Source organism: Lissotriton vulgaris, chromosome 1_1 (genome assembly GCF_964263255.1).
Source record: "Lissotriton vulgaris chromosome 1_1, aLisVul1.2, whole genome shotgun sequence".
NCBI lineage: Eukaryota > Metazoa > Chordata > Amphibia > Caudata > Salamandridae > Lissotriton > Lissotriton vulgaris.
In genome coordinates, this window is record NC_141685.1 from 1,244,230,748 (window position 1) to 1,244,251,176 (window position 20,429).

The 20,429-nt window shown below is 43.9% G+C and overlaps 1 protein-coding gene across 1 annotated transcript in view; it reads left to right on the forward strand.

Moving 5' to 3' along the window:
- The first annotated feature begins 3,486 nt into the window (after positions 1-3,486).
- The window catches only part of UHMK1 (U2AF homology motif kinase 1), a 229,876-nt gene continuing 212,933 nt past the window's right edge, over positions 3,487-20,429 (forward strand). Inside the window, exon 1 of the mRNA XM_086964500.1 lies at positions 3,487-3,893. Coding sequence (XP_086820626.1) covers positions 3,578-3,893 — 316 coding nt within the window. The 5' untranslated portion in view covers positions 3,487-3,577. The remainder of the gene's footprint in view (positions 3,894-20,429) is intronic.

The window sequence follows — 20,429 nt, forward strand, 5'->3', positions numbered from 1 at the left end:
GCTGCCTTCTCATCCTCCTAGATTTATCTGCTGCATTCGATACAGTTGACCACAAAATTACTCATCAAGGTTTTACAAGAAAGGGCCAGTCTTCAGGAGACGGTCCTCCAGTGGTTCTCTTCCTTTCTCCACAACCGTTCCCAAAGAATAAACATTTTAAACTTTGAGTCCGACCTACACCCTGTCACCAGGGATGTTCCACAAGGGTCAGTACTCTCCCCTCAGCTTTTCAACATCTACATCGAACCCCTCACCTCTCTACTCAGGAAATCCAACATTCCTTTTCACCTATATGCTGACGACACTTAGCTCTATCTGGAAACCACATCAATGAACGACATCCAGACACTTAACACCACGCTTAAGGAGGTTCAACACTGCATCACAAGTAATCACCTGAAATTTAAAGAAGAGAAAATGGAAATACTCCTCATCTCCAACAAAGATTAAAAAAAACAAATTGAAGAATGGCTCAAAGCCATAGATGCCCTCAATGGCAACCTTACCTTAGCGGAGTTGGTAAAATCTCTAGGGATTCCCCTCGACCTGAAACTGGACATGAAGAAACATATTACAAGATACTCCCAAAATGCCTTTCTCAATCTGAAACTACTTTATAAAATAAAACCCTTCCTCCCACCCAGGGACCTTCAACAAGCCACCGAAGCACTGGTACTCTCCAGAATAGACTATGGGATTGCTGCCCTGACAGGGACAGTAAAATCTCACCTCGCCCCCTGAAGACAACCTTCAATGCAGTTGCCTGAATGGTTACGGGAACTAAGAAATTCGAACACATCTCTCCTGCTCAGAGAACTCAAATGGCTCCCAGTCGAGTTACAAGCCAGCTTTAGAACAGCCTGCCACACTCACAAAGACCTGCACACAGGCAAACCGGAAAACCTGGCCGCCAAACTCGAAAGGGCCAGCCAGTCCAAAAACCTCAGGAGCTGCAACTCTCTTCTACTCATCCCGCTAAAAACTCGCAAACAGAAAACCGCAACCAAATCATTTGCTGGAAACGCACTAAAAATCTGGAACTCCACCCCCCCCACATCAGATCAACCCCCTTGTTTCATAAATTCCAGGCATTACTCAAAGCGATCTTCCTCAACCGCTGTTGAACGAACTGAAAGAGCCCAGGAAGTTCCTAGCCAACGCCCCTTCTGACCTTTATTTGGGACTAACTACACAGAATCAGATTAAGAAAACTTTTTGTGTACAAACTAATTGAACAATGACTACGCTCTGATGATCGTCTGGTTGGTCTTACTCCCTACTCCCCTGTGCCCCTTCGCTCAGGTATATGTTCCCCTCCAGACGTGATCCCTCATGCTCTTCCAACTTCCTGTACCGTATATTTGAAGTTAACTGTTTATGCTATAAAGCGCTCTGATACCCCTGAGTCCAGCCAGCGGTATATAAAACTCCTAAAATAAATCAAATAAAAACTTGCAAAAGAGGACCTGGTGTAACTCAAGAACAGATCACCAGGGGGAAGTTCAGTTTGCCCTATGAAAGAAGCCCGTGGACCATTGTGGATGTAAAGGGTACCCGCATCATAGCGACAATGGGAAGAGAGACAGTAACCAGAAATGTGTTGTACTTTAAGAGATTTCATCCAGTTTCATCCTCTACAGGACCTAACCAGTTGGACATCTCTCTGGGGATCAGGGCTTCAGCGGAGGTAAACGGGGCCCGAGGCCAGCTACCTCACAAGCAGGGGCTCCCTGTGGAACTCCCGGACGGTGATCCAGGTTTGGAAAACGGGCCTGCTATGGATGTGTCTGGGGGGGGCCTGAAGGTCTCCTGGATGATCGAGTTGGTGTGCCATCTGGTATTGAGGTAAGCAAGACATCTGGGCGCAGATGTTCCATATCCTGCCTTCGAGAGAATCTGGAGCCGACTCGCAGGTTGCGATATTACTTCACTTAAGACTGTTCCTATTTCTATTGTTGAGTGCTGTTAAGAGTATCCCTGTGGAGCCGGCGTGGACTGTTGGAGCCGCTGTGCGCTATGTCTATGAATATGATTATGTTCTTGATGTTTGTTGGGGGAAGAATGTTATGTTGTGCCTGTGACGTAACAGGCATGCCACGTTGGGTCATGTGACCACTATCGCAATAAACGGCTGTTCGCGTACGTATCGCCAGTTGGGCGTCCGACGGCAACAGCATTACAAGTATCATCCAGGCTCCTGTCGTTATTGCAAGTTTTAGGCCATACACAGATCCCAAATTTACCACAACAGGGCAGCGTACTTGTGTTTGGTACCCTTTTGTAACATGCACACACCACTTGGCCCTCGTAACACACGGTTTGCTACCTCTCACATGTTTTTGCCTTTGATACTTGCACAAGTACCACCTTTACCTACGTAACGCTTGTTCTTGTGCCTGAGTGTCTAGCACATATTGCAGTATTATACCTCAAATTATACCTTGTTTTCTCTTATATCCTGCACATTTGTCACTTTTTCCTCTTGTGCACTTTTTACTACCTCATGTATTTTTGGTTTCTCACAATTTTTACTACCTCATGTGTTTTGTTTGCTCACAATTGTCACTTTTACCTTACGTAATCGGTTCCTGTGTAATGTTCTCATCATGTATCATTTGTGTTCCTATTGTGAAGCGCTCTGACGCCTTCGGGTAAAGTCTGCGCTATATAAAAATGCATAAATAAAACAAATAAATAAAATAAACATAACACCGGTTAGAAAAATTGGTTCAGTATCACTGTTTGGGTGCATCAGCACCACTATTTCCTGGGTGTCCTAGGCACCCTTATGGCAGGCGGGCAACTAGAGGTAAATTTTGGGGGGGAGGTCTAGGGGGCTGGAAAATATTTCGGGGGGGGGGTGTAATTCTTCCAACCACGGACACAGTGGCTGTAAGAGGGGGTGAACACACAACAATAGCGTCATTTACAAGTAAATGGTCTTTTAAAGACCTTTTAAGTACTCGGGTGCGGCTGCAATTTGATGCTCGCCAGCCCGGGTTGACACACACTAGGGAGGGGGGGGGGTCTGACGCCCAATGAGCCCAATTCACTAAACTGTTACGGTTATTACTAAATATAATAAAGACGCTCAGGCTATCTGTAGTACGCCCACTGCAGCTAAATACAGCTGTCACAATTGTGTCTAGTCAGAGGGAGGAGCTTCAGATTACAGGCTGTTCAAGCTGCAGCCAATGGAAATCAGAAAAATTTGACCAATCAGAGCCTGCGCTGTCCCAGAGGCATAAACTAAGGCAAACGCGGGAAAAAACTCACGTGTGTAAACCCCGCTCATCCAACTGGGCCTACCCACCGACTGTAAAAGAGAAAGTCTCGGACAAAAGATACTTGCCGAGTCGACAGCCAATCAGCACTTCGAAATTCGGTATTGCGCGCTAGCATTGGTTGGGGTGCCTCCAATCCTAGATCATTTTATGCTTAAGCAGTACCGCCCACTTCCAGGCGCCTCCCAGAACCTCTCCATTCGTGGGATTGAGTCGGTGTTATATGACCCGGAAGTGCTAAAAAATGATGGCCGAATGACATCGGTGAAAAAGAGCAGTAAAAGGCCACTGACATGAGGCTGAATTCACGGATGTTCCGTGTAAGTAGCGGACAGGTTGTATCCGCAGATGACGCCCATGGAGGCCTTACATCTGCTCACTTCGGGGCCTCAGCCTCTCTTCCTGCCGCCTTCGAAGCCTTTGGTAGAGTCTGGGGGGTTGACGCGCGTTTGGGCGCAGGATCTTCAGCCACGGTTTTCCGGGTCAGCACAGGCCCTGGTGGACCGGCTACCGCCGTGAAAGAATTCAAGTCAGACCAGGAGAACGGGGAGTACGGGTATCGCAAAGAAACGTCGACGCTGGAAGACTTGCAGGGCCACAAGAACATCGGTATGTGCTACTCGTCTATCACTTATTGAGTGGTGTAATGTTGGAAAAATTGGAGTGCTCCAAGTGTAACTGTTAGTTGTTGAGAAGTGCCGTTGCTAATCCGTTAAAGCGTTACAGCTCCTCTGAGTAGAGCAGGTACTGAATACCTGAAAGTTCCTGTCAATTTAAAGCACTGCTGTGGTGTAATAGTGGGCTCTCTAGGCAAGAGACCAGTAGACTAACCACGTATCAGTTTTCATAACTGGATGTTAAGCACACTATTTGATGTGGAGTAACGTGGAAAGAAACAGTAACGCCGTTGAAATGTTAGTTGTGTGTCCATCATCATGGGGTCAATCCCGTGCAACTCCAACTGACGTATCTATTTAACTTCACTTCATTCCAGTCAACTCCTTATCTCAGTCTTTATTTTCACAGCTCACTCCGAGCTACTACTGTAACGAGGGGCACTGCCTCTCTGCACATGTATACTTTCCAGTTTAAACCGTATTGTATTGCCGCACTTTCCAATCCAAAAGTTCTTTATTTCGGCCATAAAAGATAACAATAAAAACAGTAAAATCCTCAAGCGATAAAAATACAGGCTAAAAAGAAACATCAACACACAATTTTACAGCAATTGCAAGGAAACGGAAGCTAACTTAATTCAATATTTGTCAGGAACCAGGGAAGTCAAAATACTATGCAGTGCAGTTCTTCTCACAGTTAGGGATTAGCTTTCAACAGGTTTTTCCTTTTCAACCACATAGCCATTAAATACTTAGATAGTGCCAATACAATACAGTGTAAAGTGCTTGACTTTAAAATTCTAAACAAATGTAAACAATGTCTAAAGCCTAGATTCCTGCACAAGGGTACTAGCCAGTGCTTTCTTGGTCTGCCATAGGCAGGGCAAAAAAACAGCACATGCAGTTCGTCCTCCACAATCGCGCTACACCCAGGGCAAGTTTTGTCGTCCAATGTAGACCATTTGCTTGTAAAGTCTTTAATGGGCAATGTACCAAACCTCCATTGAATGAAAAGTTTCCTTGCAGTAGTAGGAAAATGATGTCCATGAATTCCTCGAACTTGAATAAACTTTTGTAAGCCAAAAATTGTTCAGTGCGTGACCAATTTTTGGGGCACACAGGAGCGTAGTTAGACTTTTGTCCTTTAAAATCTTAGTGAGCGATTTACGAGAGACCTGAAGACAGCCTCTTTCGGGATCATCCCACAGATCAGCCAAGCTTACTCGCAGAAATTCTCGTTTTACATGGGCCAACCATGGGATTCTGTCAGAACAGCTATGACTCAGGACATGCTTCAAATCTTGCCTGTAGTGGTACAGTTCAGTAGTGGACCATAGCCTGTGCCAAAACCTCAGTGGTTTTAGGGTTAACTTGTCCCCTATAGAAGGGAGGCCCAGATCTAGTCTCAATGGTAAGAGGTGTGCCTTGTGGTAGGGACAGTAACCGTCTAAGGAAGTTAGTCTCTACCTTGATAAGTTCTGTTCCAGCATTATAGCCCCACAGTTCACCACCATATAATGAGGCTGCTCTGGCTTGAGTTTTTTACATCTCCAGTGCTGGACTAACTGGATTGAAGGTTGAAGAATTTGAAACCTTCAGAATGGCCCCCACCATTTGCGATAGCTTTAGGCAAGATCTTGCTATCTGTGGACCCCAAGATAGGTTTTCGTGCAGAATTACCCCCAGGTACTGGAACGTTGTGACACTTTCCAGCCTACCCGATCCCAAGGTTGGATTTGGCCTAGTTGTTGCTGAGGGATTGAATACCATAAACTTGGTTTTGTCTGCATTGATCTCCTGGCCGTGGGCTCTGCTAAAATCCCCAAACCCGTCCAGTATCGGGGGATTTGGAGAGTATCATCGGCAAACATAATTACCGGAACCCTCCTGCCTGCCAGCCTAGGGGTGTCATTGTTGTTGACGTTTTCAAGGTGAGGTATTACGCCGTTGACGTAGAGGCAGAACAGGGTTGGTGGACACAACCCTGTCTCACCCCCCTGTCAACTGGGAACCTGGATGACAATGCCCCATCCCTCCCACACCTAACCTGGGCAAAATTCCCTTTGTGCAGCCTAATTATTGCGTGGAGGAGCTGTGGTGGAACACCTAACTCCTTAAGGACCGCCCATGATTTCTCGCATGGCACTAGGTCAAATGCGGACCTCAGGTCCACAAACACCATGTACAGAATCCCCCGTACCCCCCCCCCCCCTCGATCCTCACCATTTTCCAGAAAAGAACAAGGCGAAAAATCTGATCCATGGTGGATGTGCTCTTCCTGAATCCTGCATGGAGAGGGCTAAGGATCACATTATCCTCCATCCAATCCAAGAGCTGGTCCAGCAGAAGATGAGCGAAAAGTTTTTGGGGTACATCTATAAGGCTGTTCGGCCTGTAGTTGGCTGGGAGCAGAGGAGACCCCTTTTTGAAAATCAGTACTATCTCTGCGCCCAGCCAAGTACTGGGGATCTCCATTCCCCTCAGAACTGAATTAAAAATAATGAGAAGATAGAGACCCCAGATCTCTGGTTGGTGCCTGAATAAATCTCCAGGCAGTTTGTCTAGGCCTGGAGCCTTCCCCCCCCCCATGCAAGTCTCCCTATTGCGTTTAGTACCTCACCCAAGGTAAACTCTAGTTGCTCTTTATGATCAGAAGGAGTGACAGAGACTGCCTCTGTAGGCATAGTAGGACCATCCTGATACAGTTTACTAAAGTGGGATTCCCATACCGAAGCAGCGATGTTCGGCTCTACAGCAGCTTTTGGTTCCCCTGATCCTGTATGTACTAATGACCAAGATATTCCTGGAATCCCTGGTTCCCAGGGCCATTGTTAGATTGTGCCATCTATCCCAATCCCATTCAGACTTTGCCTAGGCAATCGCCTCCTTATATTTCCGTCTGAGCTCATGTATGTTGTGTTTGTTGGTGCCAGACTTGACCATTGAGATCAGCGCAGTCTTGATCTTTTTACATGTGGAATTATTCAAGCTGGGGTTGGTGTCCTCTTCTTCCTTCTAGCGGGCACAGGGTAGAAGACCTCTCCTAGCCTGTCAACTAGGTCTACGTGGATTTGCCCTAATTTCTCATTGAAGTCTATATCTGTGGGTTGATTAATCAGGTCGTCCATTTAGACTAATATTGGGAGCGCCAGGTCATAGATTTTCGTAATACATTCAGTAGAGTTAACTAATTTCCCCCATTTTACCCTACGTCTATTGTTGGATAATACTAAGGCCCCTGTACCTTAATCGATAGCATTTAATAATGTACTTTCTTTAGGCCCTGGATAAACCATTTCCAGACAGAGCATTATGGTCGCTGTCAGCTCTCACTGTCACCCTGAAATCCAGTACCTTAGACCACATGCTAGTATCCACAAAAATATAGTCTAGGCGCGATTCATGGCCCTTCTTGTTAAAGGTACACACTGAGGGGCTGTCAGATGGAGTGCGCCTGTTACAAGCCCTCAGGGCGCAGTTCAGGGTAAGGGACATAGCCTGTAACCCCAAAGGAGACCATGATTTCGGACTTGGCGATCGGCAGGGGGGAATCCCCCAATAGTCGTCGTCAGCCATCAGGGCACCCTCCTTTAATCCATGTAAGGGTTCAAAGGGGCAGTTGACGTCCCCTCTCAACAGAATCTTAGTCAGTGGGTAATAGCCCTAGAAAGAGAGATAATTCATCTATAGTGGGTGATTCCATGGACACACTCACTGGACGTGAGTAAACATTCACAATTGCTAGTTTGTAGGCTGGTGGCCATTTAAGAAGAACGTATTGTACGTCTTCCGAATGAGTTGGTATGTTTTCCGCTGTGCAACCCAAATGGGTCGCTAACCATATTGCAAGTCCACCAGACGGCCTCCCTTTGCCTCCCCACCTGGCAGGGACATAGAAGGTTGCATAACCCACCCTGGGGTGATCTTCCCTAGCCCAAGTCTCCTGAAAGAAACTAATGTCATTACTGTCCACTAGGGAGCCCCAGTCACTGCAATCAATTTTATTGGCAATGCCTGCAAGGTTCCATGAGAGAACCTTCATCCTGTTTTTGCCCAAACTGGGCGCTCTCCCCACCTCGCACTCACCGTCCTGATCTAGGTTGGTAGATAACACCCCCACCAAGGATACCTGCCCTTCCAAAACCCCCGTATCTAAGGCATGTTGAGATGATGTATTCTGAGGAAGGATTTTTAATGCCTGCCGACCGGAGGATGTGCTGGGAGGTTGTATAGGGGGTTCTAAAGTACTAATAGTATATATATAGGAATAAATGGGCACAGGCAAAATTGCCAGTATCAAAGATATCTACTGCTGTCCCCGGCTGAGCTGTGTGGGGGGCCACCCCTTTTCTTCCCCCAGTGCATTCATCCCACTGAAGTCAATCTACCTGATCAAGGCAACTATATCTGTTAGCATGTAAATAGTTGCTCGGTGTTGGTATATCGTGACACATGGGCCTATACCTTGTGCCATCAATGGCGAATCCCACCCTTGTCCAGTCTTCATTCGTACCAGGATACAAGTTGTAATATCTTGGATAGAAAAAGGTCAGCGGTAGCAGTTGGATGGTTGTTTCCCACGATCCCCAACCAGTTACAAATATGGGAAACAATCTGTGAATCCCTGAAATTTACCAAAATGCAATCACCCTTTATTTTCTTTATTGTATGTCCCACCCAGGAGACCCTCCTGACCATCAATATTTCACCTCTCATATTTGGTGGGAGGGGCCTATGAATGTTCAGCCAACTAATCACTTTGTTTTTTAAAGAATCAAAGGTTTCTGGTGCAGAGTTGGAAAGCTCAGGGACCCCGGTCAAGATTACAGTATGGGCTGCCGCCTCTGGAGGTTGATTAACTATATTTGACCGATTTAAGTTGTTAACATTCTGATGGGGGCGGTCATCCGTCCTAGTGGGGGTCTTTTCTTGCCTCGTTATGGTCGTTGGTGCAGGCAGCTTTGATTTCCGCACTAAGGGCACAGGAGGAGGTTGCCTTGGAAGAGATGGAGGGATAGGATTTGGTAGGGTAACTGTGGGTACACTTGCTGTAGAGGGAGGGTTGGTCTTCTTTGTAGTTGGGATACTGGATGGGTTAGAGGGAGGGAGGGTCCCCACGTTCATCATAGTTACACCTTGGATGCCACCCAAAGTTCTTAACTGATCCTCCATACCCACAGTCACTGTGTCTATTGTTGTAGCCTGGTGTCAATACAATCAAGCCTAGCCAACAGGGGGTCTAAAAGTTTCTTCAGGACATTGGTAATAAGATGAATAGACTGTTCCCTCCCACCACGAGACCCCTCACCAGAAGTAAACGGGCCAGACTGCACTGGCACCTGCAATTGGGAGGGCTGTGTTGGACTCTCAGTTTGTACATTTCTTTTTTTCTGATGTTTACTGTTTAAAATATTTAATAAGCGGGAGCAACACCAGCTTTTGGTGACTTTGCTAATTTTTCTACCTTTAGGGAGATTAACATACTGGCCAAGCTGGCAAAGAAAACGTCCAGGTAGCAACCTTAGATGTTGGTGTTCTTTGCTGGGGTTCTCTGCAGCCTTGAAGATCAACACCGGCCAAGGCTTTCAGAGAAGGAACTGGATTAGACTTTGAAGGGGATGGTGCTGGACTGGAATTTTAAAAAAAGCTTTTCAGGACTGGCAGTGAGTGAAATGAAAATATAAAAGTGTAGGTATGCACTACCCCAGAGTAACTGTTCTATACTGAGCAGTGCTTTTACTTTTCCATTCAAATTTAAGAAGTCCTGCTAGTCCCCATCTGATAGTCTAACGGTACAGGCTGGCTATGACTCCATAGAAGACACCTCTGGTTGGAGTTTGATTGGAGCTTTTTTTATGGGAGAACTGGGTGAGTTTGGAGCTTTTTTTATGGGAGAACTCTGTGAGTTTGTGAACATGGGCACAAAATGGTGGTTTGTAGAGTGATAGCTAAATGGTGCTCTGTATAATTTGGCCTGGGTATGGCTTTGCAGATGGTGTCTGGGTGGTGCTTTGCTGAAGGAGTGTGCGTAGGGCTTTTTAGGTTTAGCTTGAATGGGAATTTGCACAAAGCTTAGGTGGCAACTTTTGTACAGAAAGGCCAAGAGGGTCTAAAATTTGGCTTTGAGTATTTGAAAGTGACTTTTGCCCCGTGGAATTTTATTCCATCTGCAACGTTTCAAAGTTTGTGGGGGGCCTGAAATTAAAACAATGTGCTTGAAAGGGGAGTGGGGGCTCAGTTGAAGACCACTGGGTTAGGAACTTGTGTAGATGTTGTTCTTGTAAGAGATGTTGTTTTATCTGCCATGCCTTGGTCCTTTCTTTGTTTTCCTACCTCCATGGAATGCAGAGGCAAGGTTCTAGGCATGTTCCTACTTGGGCGTTCGAGTTCTGCTCAGATGAGGGGGTGTCCTTTACGCTGTTGGCTTCTAATAAAGTGGTTTAACTTACTTTGAAGAAGTTTCTGCAGCACTTGTCTTCACTACATATTTTGGCGACTATCTCGTGAGCTGACCAGACGAGTTGTAGCACCAAGCAGAGTCCAGCAGCTGACGCCCCGGACCATCCTCTTCATTGTGGTCCCGACACCGATTCACTCTGTGATTCTCCGGACAAGGTGGCCGGCATCCCTGTAACTACTACATTTGGAAGCAAGAAGTGCCAAAAAGGTAGCGTCTCTGCATCTACCACTCAAGCCCTGGATTCTTGTGATGTCATCGTGCTTAGCAGCCTGGCCCAGCAGCACGTTGTTGCGCTAGTACGTACAGTGGCCATTTTTTCCAACTAATCTTCTCATTCCAAGTAACTGCAGTCAACATTGCAGTTTGCCTGACACGTTATCATGCCAGCACGCTCGGAGGCCATTTTCTACACCGAATATTTTCAAATTCAGTCTACATTGCAGCCTTTTTGTGGTCATCGCGCTGTGCTCGCAGATTGGCGAGGTACAATTCAGTTTCATTTGTCTCTTTTCTCGGTGACATGCACACCTTTTGGCAGTAGCGTGTCTCATGTTTATTGTTTAGAAAACAACTTTGCTTATAAAATCAGTGCGTGTTACTACGGTGACATGTGCACACCAGAGGTACTTGTTCAGGTACAATTCAATTTCACATTCTCTTCTTGTGACACGCACACCTTTGGCGTTAGCTTGTTTCATATTTGTTGTTCGGAAAAACTACTTCGCCTATCAAACCAGTGCATGTTACTACAGTGACGCGCATACCAGAGGTACTTGCTCAAGTAATTTCCAATATGTTTAAGTGTGCTTACGGTGACGCACTCATCTCAATTGTTTAAAACCATGCTTATTGTGATGTGCACACCTATGCCTATATACTATGTTTTTTAGTGGGTTTTTAAAAATGTGGTAGTGCATCTTGGGGTATTATTCTCACCTCGTTGTTTTGCCTTCTGCATACCTGACATGCATATTTACCTGCTCCTGTATAGATTATTATCCATTAGTTACCTCCATGTCTACTCGTATATCTGTTGTGACACCTCCAATTTCTGGTCGAACCTGACACACCTCCCATGCCCTTGGAAGACTGGATAGTCATGTTTTGATAATTATTTAGTTGCCTTGGATGGTCATGAGTTTAGTGCAACAAGGAAAAAAGCACTCCTGCTCAGTACCCTGGGCATGGAGGGCCAACGTGTCTTCAAATACTTACCACAAGCATTGCAAGCCAATCGGGCGTCTGTACTAGATGAGTATAAAGAAGCAGTTTGTAGACTTGAAGTAAAATATGCCAAAGAAGAAAACTTAGTAATCGTTATACATTTTTATACTTGCCGTCAAAGGAGCTAGGCATCCATTGATGAATTTGTTGCCAGATTGAGGGAACTTTCTTTAAAATGTAACTTTGGTGTCATGGCCAATGAGTTAATAACGGACCAGTTATTTGTTCAATGCAAATTCAGGAGAGGTTGTGGGCAGCCAAAAATCTTACCCTGAAGTTAGCAATTGATTTATCCAAAGTCATAGAGCAGTCAGAGGGTTGCATGAAAGAGTTGCAAAAGCAGAACACCAACCCTGATGTTTGAGGTTTCTGATAAATGTACACATGAAAGAAGTGACCATGGAGCTGAAGATTCCAATTGCGTAGCACTGATCGGGGGCAAGAACAAGTTCACAAGCAAGAAAAGTTCTTTCACCAAGCTACCGGTTCCAATGGACATGCCTCTGATTCCAACTTTTGTTTTGCTATGAATAAAGAATGCCTCAAATGTGGTTGTTCAGGTCATTTTTGCCAAGCTATGCAAATCCAGATTACAGCCTAGTCTAGCTGTTAATGATGGTGAGGACAAAACACAACAAGGATAAAATCCTTAGTGTTGGTGAGTGATGATCCTCAAGATGATGACAGAAGATCCTCAAGATGATGACAGAAGAATGAACAAACCCAAAGCTTTGTTTGTGGTTGATGGCAACAAGTCTCTTTAATGGTAGACACTGAGTCCAGGTACACCATAATCCCCAAGAAAATGTTTGATCAAGAGTAGTCAGGTAGACTTTTGCAACCAAGCGATATCTCCCATGGGTTATCAAGAGGAGTATTTAGACCTGTTAGGTTTTTTCGAAGCACAAATTGCATTCTTCAATAGGTCCTCAAAAGGTGTACGTGGCAGTGTAAGGACCTCCCCTTTCTAGGTTGGATTCACCAATATGATCTTCATATTGTCGTGAACCCCAGAGCAACCTCACAAATCGTGGTGGAAGGATAGTTTTAATGATATTCTTGAGGAGTCAAGTAGTGTCTTTAGAAGTGAGTTGGGAGTACTCAAAGGGTATGTTCACAAAATAGTATTTAAAAGAGACACTATACCAGTCCAACATAAGTTGAGAAGAGTGCCCTTGGTGGTAAGAGATGAAGTGAAAGCTCTTAGTAAAGATATGTGAGATGGTGGAGTAATTGAACTAGTTGAGGCCTCTAGTTGGATATCTCCAGTAGTTATTACTAAAAAGGCTGACGCAAGCTCAGGTTCTGTGTGGACTTGAGGTCCCTTAACAGGTGTGTGTGGTTGCAGATACCTTTCCCTTATCCAACATAGGCGAGTTGGTCTCAACCTTAAAAGATGCTAAGTTTTTTTCAAAACTCGACTGTAACATTGCATGCCATCAGATAAAGTGCATGAGTGTTCCAAACATCTAACAGTATTTATCCCCGCGGAAGGGACATTTCAGATCGCACGCTTGCCTTTTGGGCTATCCTCAGCGGCTAGTGTTTTCCAGCCGATGGTCACTGACATTTTTACGGGCATTGACCAAGCTGTGTTTTTTCAGGACAATATCCTCATATTTGGGAAATCTCATTGAACACAACCAAATTCTAAAGTCCGTGTTGCACAGGATTGCTGAGGTGAGACTCTCACTTCGTAAAGAGAAATGTTCTGTATTGGTGGAGCACATTGAATATCTGGGCTATGAGAGTTCAGTGCTGGGTATAAAACTAGAGAAGAATTTACTTGCCGCTATTTAACTGGCTCCATCTCCAACAGACCAGGCTCAATTAAGGTTTTTTATGGGCTTCATAGAGTATTATTCCAAATTTGTGCACAACCTTTCTGATAAGATTTTGTTTTTGAGACAATTGCTTAAAAAAGGTGCCAAATTTGATTGGGGTGAACAACAATCTGTTTGTCTCATTAACATAAAAAAAGAGATCTGTGAAGCTAAGATTTTGGCACCATTCGACATAAAATTTAAGTCTACCCTGATGGTTGATGTCAGTGCCACTGGTTTAGGGGTCGTTCTCTTGCAAAAACATCCAGAAGGAGATAAAATAGTATCTTTTGCGTCCAGGACACTCGCGTCTTCTGAGCAAATTACTCGGTGATTGAAAGGGAAGCAGAGGCAGCGGCCTGGGGTGTTGAATATTTCCACACGTACCTCTGGGGCACACGATTTTTACATAAGACTCACCATAAGCCTTTGATGAAGATCTGGTCTCCTGGAGGTGCGGGTAAAGTATTAGTAAGGTTGGTCAGACTTGCAGCCAGACTTCAGGAATACCAATATGAGGTTACTCACATTCAAAGGGTGGAGAAATCTCCAAGCTGATTGCCTTTCTAAATTGTCTCTTAAGTGGTAAACTGTTGATGGTTCATCCGTTTCCTTGACCAGTGATGATGGTGCTGTCGCTTCTATACATAATGTAGTGGCAATCTGTGAAGAAACCTTTACTTATGAGGAGTGGTGAAGGGAAATGGAGGTGGATCATGTCCTCAAAGCCGTTATGGATCTTAAATAAAGTTAGGGGCTAGACGTGAGAGCTGTGTGCTTGTTCCTGTGCATACTTTAATCCGTTTTAGAGGAACTTTCAGTGTGTGGTACTAATGTTCTCATGAGGGGCGACCGATTCATTCCACCTCTTGGTCTGAAATCCAAACTCCTAGTTCTCGCTCATCCGGGACATTTAGGTACTATATTAACCCAACTCTCTTTAGACTTAACTTTTGGTGGCCTGGCAAGGATGAACAGGTGACCTCATGGGTAGAGAAGTGTTTTGTGTGTGTGTGTAAGGAGGGAGAGAAGAGACTTGCGGTCGGTTCTAAATCTGAGATGGGTCATATCCAGGACCCAGGCCAAGCTTGGCACAGCATCTGTTTGGACTTCATTGGCCCATGGATGAGTTACCTACCAGTCAGAGATTTGTTATTGTATTCTTTGTTTTTTCCAAATGGTTAAGTGTAACATTTGTGAGGGACATCACCACAGAGCGCACAATTGTTTTCTTGAAGTGTTTGTTTCTTGTAGAACGTGGTTTTTCCTCCATTATCATCATCGATAATGGTACTCTACTTTGTGTCATGCAAACCTTTCTTACTGATTGTGGAATGGTGCATCGTTGAACTTCCTTGTACAGTCCACAGAGTAATGGTTTCTGTGAGTGATTTAACAGTGTAGTTAAGGGTATCATCCAGATGGTGTGTGTCAATGGTGGCGTTACTAAAAACCATGTTGGAAGAGATGGTGTGGGCTTATCGCACCACCAAACTCAATCAGTGCGAAAAGTCTCCCTTCAAACTTATGCGTGGGAGGTCTCCAGGTACCAAGTTGGTCCCTGCTTGGATTAAGGAGTGGGTATCAAGCGGGGGTGGGGGGTGATGGGTGCAATGCCTGTAAGTGATTCCAGTGGTAGGAAATTTCTCATTTCTGAAGGATACAAAGTCAAGTCAGGTAGACTAGGCAAAGGTCTGACTAAGTTCAGGGGACCCTTTAAAGTGAAACGGGCTGTCCTGCACTTTGTCATTTTGGAGAATGGTGAAAAGTGGAACCTTCGTCGTGTGACTTTATACCAAAAAGCTACACGTCTGTCGGAGTTGGCCACTACTGTTCCACTACGTGACCACATATGTAGGTGTGGTGGTTACATGTTGGCAGAAGATTTCGGTCTTTCTGCAGGCCTTTCTCATGGTTGTGGAAGAGATGTGGGTGGTGCTGATGCCGTCGCCTATGGAGAAGGTAACTCTCAGAGCTCGCTTGAGGTCAGGAGGGTAAGTAGGCGCAGACCACCTGCTTACGTAAATGACTTTGTTTGTTAAACTTATGTTTTCATGCTCATGGAGAAGAAACCTCTTAAAGGTTCCTGGGATGTAAGAAAGTGTAGACCTACGTCATGTGTGTGTTTTTTATTTGCTTAACTTTTGTTTTATTTTCTTTTGTATAAAGGAAGAAGATGTGTTCTACATGTAAGAGATGTTGTTTTATCTATTTGCCATGCTTTAGTCCTTTCTTTGTTCCTTGTTCTCCTACCTCCATGGAATGCTGAGGCAAGGTTCTAGGCTAGTTCCTACTTGTAAATGTAAAAAAAATTTGTAAATTGATACTTGTATAGCGCACTACTCACCCGCAAGGGTCTCAAGGCGCTTGTACGAATACCGCTGTGGAACCCTTCCTGGCTTTCCCTGTGAGGCATCCACTCCTGGGCACCCCCAAGGTGGAGGCCAGGCATCCTTAGCGTTGTGGGGGCTGTTGTGAAGATTAAGCAAGCTATTGCCCAGAATTGCAGAGTGGGACTCTGATTGGAATAGGCACCGAGGCGAGAATTATCAGGTCTGTGGAATTTTGAGCCCAAGACACGCCGAGGCGGGGAATTGAACCCTGGTCCCGAGCTAGACCTCTGCATCAGGGTCTGCCGCTCTAATCATTGAGCAACACTTCTCCAACTTCTGGGCGTTCGAGTTCTGGTCAGTTGCTCGACTGGTCAGCTGAGTAGGGTGTCTGTTACGCTGTTGGCTCCTAATAAAGTGGTTTAACTTACTTTGGAGAAGTGTCTGCAGCACTTGTATTCACTACAGGAGACAAATTATGACAAATGACCCTTTTGGCGATATGAGTAGCTGCAGAATTTGTACCTGGCTTCCATCCAGGGAAACTTGCCAAACGCAGAGATTTCTGAAAACTAACAACCAGGAGAGTCCAGGATGGTATGACCTACATGGATCCCATTATCTGTTCTTACTCCCAATGCCCTGCAACCCCGCAACTTTGTTACCATCGTGGTTTTCCCCACATCTCTGGGATAGATAGTATTGGAACCTGTGTTAACCAATGTCTTAGTGGTCTCACACTTCTCCTGATTAAAAACGATACTGTATATGTGTGACTGGGCCTTGCGTTCAGCCCAGCCATACAAGAAAACATACTCTACACAAACGAGACAACCAGAGCTAGTGGCCAGTGGGAACGTAACTTCAGCTTTGCTTGTTGACATAAGAACATTCTGCTTATTCGATAGCCCTGGAACACTAAACGAAAGTATTACTACACTAATTCAAACTACTTCTTGGAGGTCTGTGATCCTGTAGTTCAGTCATGAAGGTTGTGTTTCTGGGAATGTGGCACGTAGCCTCTACTTATAGTGCAGGTAAGAGTGAGTTTTGCTAACCTAGAATCTCCTAGACAAATTGTGATAAGTTCAAATGGGAGTGTTTCGGCCAATAATAGAACCTGTTGGAACAACTGTCGTTTTCTGGAGCGAAGAATATTGTGACAGACTGGTCCTTCACTTTCTTACAAGTTTTGAGCAACTGGACATGGAAGTATTCTACACCCTGGATTTGACCTGGGATCAACTCTTAGTTCTCCACTTTGCATCCTATGCAAGCCATAAGATCAGCAAATACTTCAGCTGGAGGCTGGGTCCAGACAAAGTGATGACTGCTGCTTTCCTACATTATTGGAGCGAAGAAAGTAAGTGTTACCAACATTTGCTATGATTAATAGTGTCTATTCACGAATTACAAGAGATGCTGAAAAATCCAAGGCCTATCCGAGCAAGCTGATTAGCTCCTCCAAAAGGCATTGGGGGAGAACAGTCCAACAATAAAGATTGGTTTGGAAAAGATAGGTTATTTGGTATGTGCAATAACAACTGGACACCATAACTGATCTAGCTATGCAGGGATTCATTTACAGTGCAGTCTACACATTTCTTTCACCTATATCAACAGGGTGTGTATCAACAGATGGTTCTCAGGTGGGTTAACACCCTGTCATACAAAATAAGTTGATGGATATTGGAAGTTTTTGCCACCGGAACCAAGGTATTCAAATTGTGGCACATAACTACATTCCTGAAAGTATTCTGCATGTTCTAAAACTCTGGTCAGCCTAGTTTGAAATAGGTTAGCATTGTTCTTCTTAGGAAGGGACATGACTCTTAGCCTAAAAGATGAACAATCCATTCTGTTGGTTTCACTCAAAGCCGGTAGAAGGAACAGGCTCTCTACTGGCCAAACACAATATCAATCGACCTATAATTTTTCTACTTCTTCTTCTCCACCCTGTCAGAGTGTAGACACCATAATCTAATTTGGGAAGTTAAAATGAACAATTAGGAAGGACTTCGCATAATTATTCACAAAAGGTGAATAGCTAACTTGAATCTCAGACAAATTAACTGCGGCCTTAGAAAAATGAACTTTCACCTTCCTTACCCACATGGATTCCATTGGACTTTTTGACTATGATAGTTACTTTAATATAAATTATACTTAATCAGCGAGCTCCCAAAGATCTGTTTGTACTTTTAAACAAAGAGAACTGCAAAGGAAAGAATTGTACGAGGAACGTATGACTGAGCACAGCATATAGCATAAGTACACAATGTGTGTGTGTATTTATAGAGGATTACCTTTTAATTACACTATGATATAGCCACACTATACACATCCATCAAACACAAGTATGGACTAAGAGCTGTGCAATATTATCTGTCCAGCAGTGGGGCCAATTTGTGCTGAACACACCAGAATGTTAGTGAACATGGTTGAAATGTGTCTAATGAATAACCTTTTTGTTTCAGAATGCTCTGTACCAGCAATCACGAGGAGTAGCCATGGGAGCCAGCTTCTCCCCAGCTATGCATGTTTACACATGGGCTGGTGGAAGGAGCTGGTTCTCATGGACAATTACCCTGTAACCATATCGGACCATGTCAAATGCTGGTGGAGATTCATTGATGATTTGTTTCTGATATTGCAAGGCACGGAGGATGAAGCAGTAAGGTTCATTGACTCAATCAATACCAATGAATTACATTTTAAGTTTTACTGCTAATATTAGTAAAACCAGTATATATTTTTGGATGTTTAGGTGTACATCAAGCATGACAAACTAAAATCCAATTTGCACAGAAAGCCCACGGCAGGAAATGCTATTCTACATGCGAGCTGCTCACACCCAAATCATCTAGTGCAAAGTATCCCCTATGGAAAGCTACTGCACCTAAAACATATATTAAGTAATAGCAAAGACTGAGAAGAAGCACAGAAAGGTTGTCCAGCAAGATTTAAAGAACGAGGCTATAGCAACAAATGCCTAGCAGCAGCACTAACTGAGAGAAATCTTAAACAAAGGGAAAGTTTATTGAAACCGAAGCCAAATAAATCTACTACTGATGAAACACAAGGTAATTTCAGTTTTATCCTGGAATTTAACCAGCAGGAGTCAGCAGTACGGAACCTCATTAATAAAAACTGGTATCTGATCAAACAGGATCCAGTAATTGGCAAGTTAGTCCCCAAACGGCCCTCCATAACATATAGAAGGAATGTTTCAATGAAAGACACCTTGGTAGACCGTGATCCTTGTGGTCCTCCAGTTAATGTATCTTGGTTAAACCAAAGATTGGGATTTCACAAATGTAAACTATGTAAAGCCTGCCAACATGGGATGTCAACTACCAGCTACTCGACCCCCTTTGGTGGACCAGACAGACAAATCAAAATGGCCTTAAACTGTAAAACAGATCACGTGGTGTATGTGCTGGAGTGCCCGTGCAAATTAAGATACATTGGTAGTACAACCCTCCAAGGACGCAAGCGAGTACTCCAGCACATACGGGCCATTAAAAACAATGATCTGGCTTATCGAGTGGCACGCCACTTCCATGAGCCGCATGAGAACAATCCAAAGTATCTTAAATACTTTCTTATAGATTCGGTCCTGAGAAACAAAAGAGAAGGTGATAGGGAAAAGACCCTCCGGCTTTTAGAGATGCACTATATTTTAAACCGTGATACCAAGCATCCTAATGGATTAAATAGCTCTGAGGAACTTCATGCCAGCCTACACCAATTAGGGCCTCCAGTTTTACATAAGAAACCCCTTGAGTGAAGTCCATAACCATTATTTGACCTGTTAAATTAAGTTCAATCGATTGAATTGGGAGGTCTAACTATGTCCTAGTCCTCTCAAACCTAGCCAGTAAAGCCACATTGAGTAACTTTACTGGATATGCTATAAAATCTCCACTTTGTTTTAAATCACAATTTTCTTATTTATTAGGCACATTCACTTTACTTCTAAGCACAATTTATGCACATTGTTATTCAACAACCAGTAATTTTTTCAGTGTGAGTACAAAAGACAAAGTTTTGACCTAAAAGGCAACACAATCTGGACCTAGTACCAAGAACGATAATTATAATCTACATATGCAATGTAACTGCCATTGACGAATAAACGATCGGGTATTTAGGCAATGAGTAGTCAAGATGAATTTCATAGAAACAAAAAATGTACTTGTATCATCAGTACTGTAGAAATAATGGTTACAGATTTATCCAATTGTTCCTTCTTGATTTTAATTATATATATATATATATATATATATATATATATATATATATATATATATATAATATAGTTTTATACAGTTAAATAATGAAATTTTGATTGACCTTCACTGATGGTTTTTATCATGGCAGTGATTTGAATGTCTACATATCTTTTGTTTATATGAATATTTATGTATTTATAGGCTTATTTGCACATTGAGTAATTCTTTTAACACTGATCAATAAGCAAAGAACGTTCTACTGTTGGTCTATAGGCCACATGAATCTATCTCTGTCTCTGCACTATATTGATGGTTGTTATATTCGGCACTTGGCACTTTAAAACTTTATCATGTGTGTTCGATTTGGGATCTCTAGTTGGCACAGGTAGATACTTGTGACAAATAGGGACCCTCTCCTCTAGTCAGGATAAGGGGATTACACTCCCAAAATAAGCC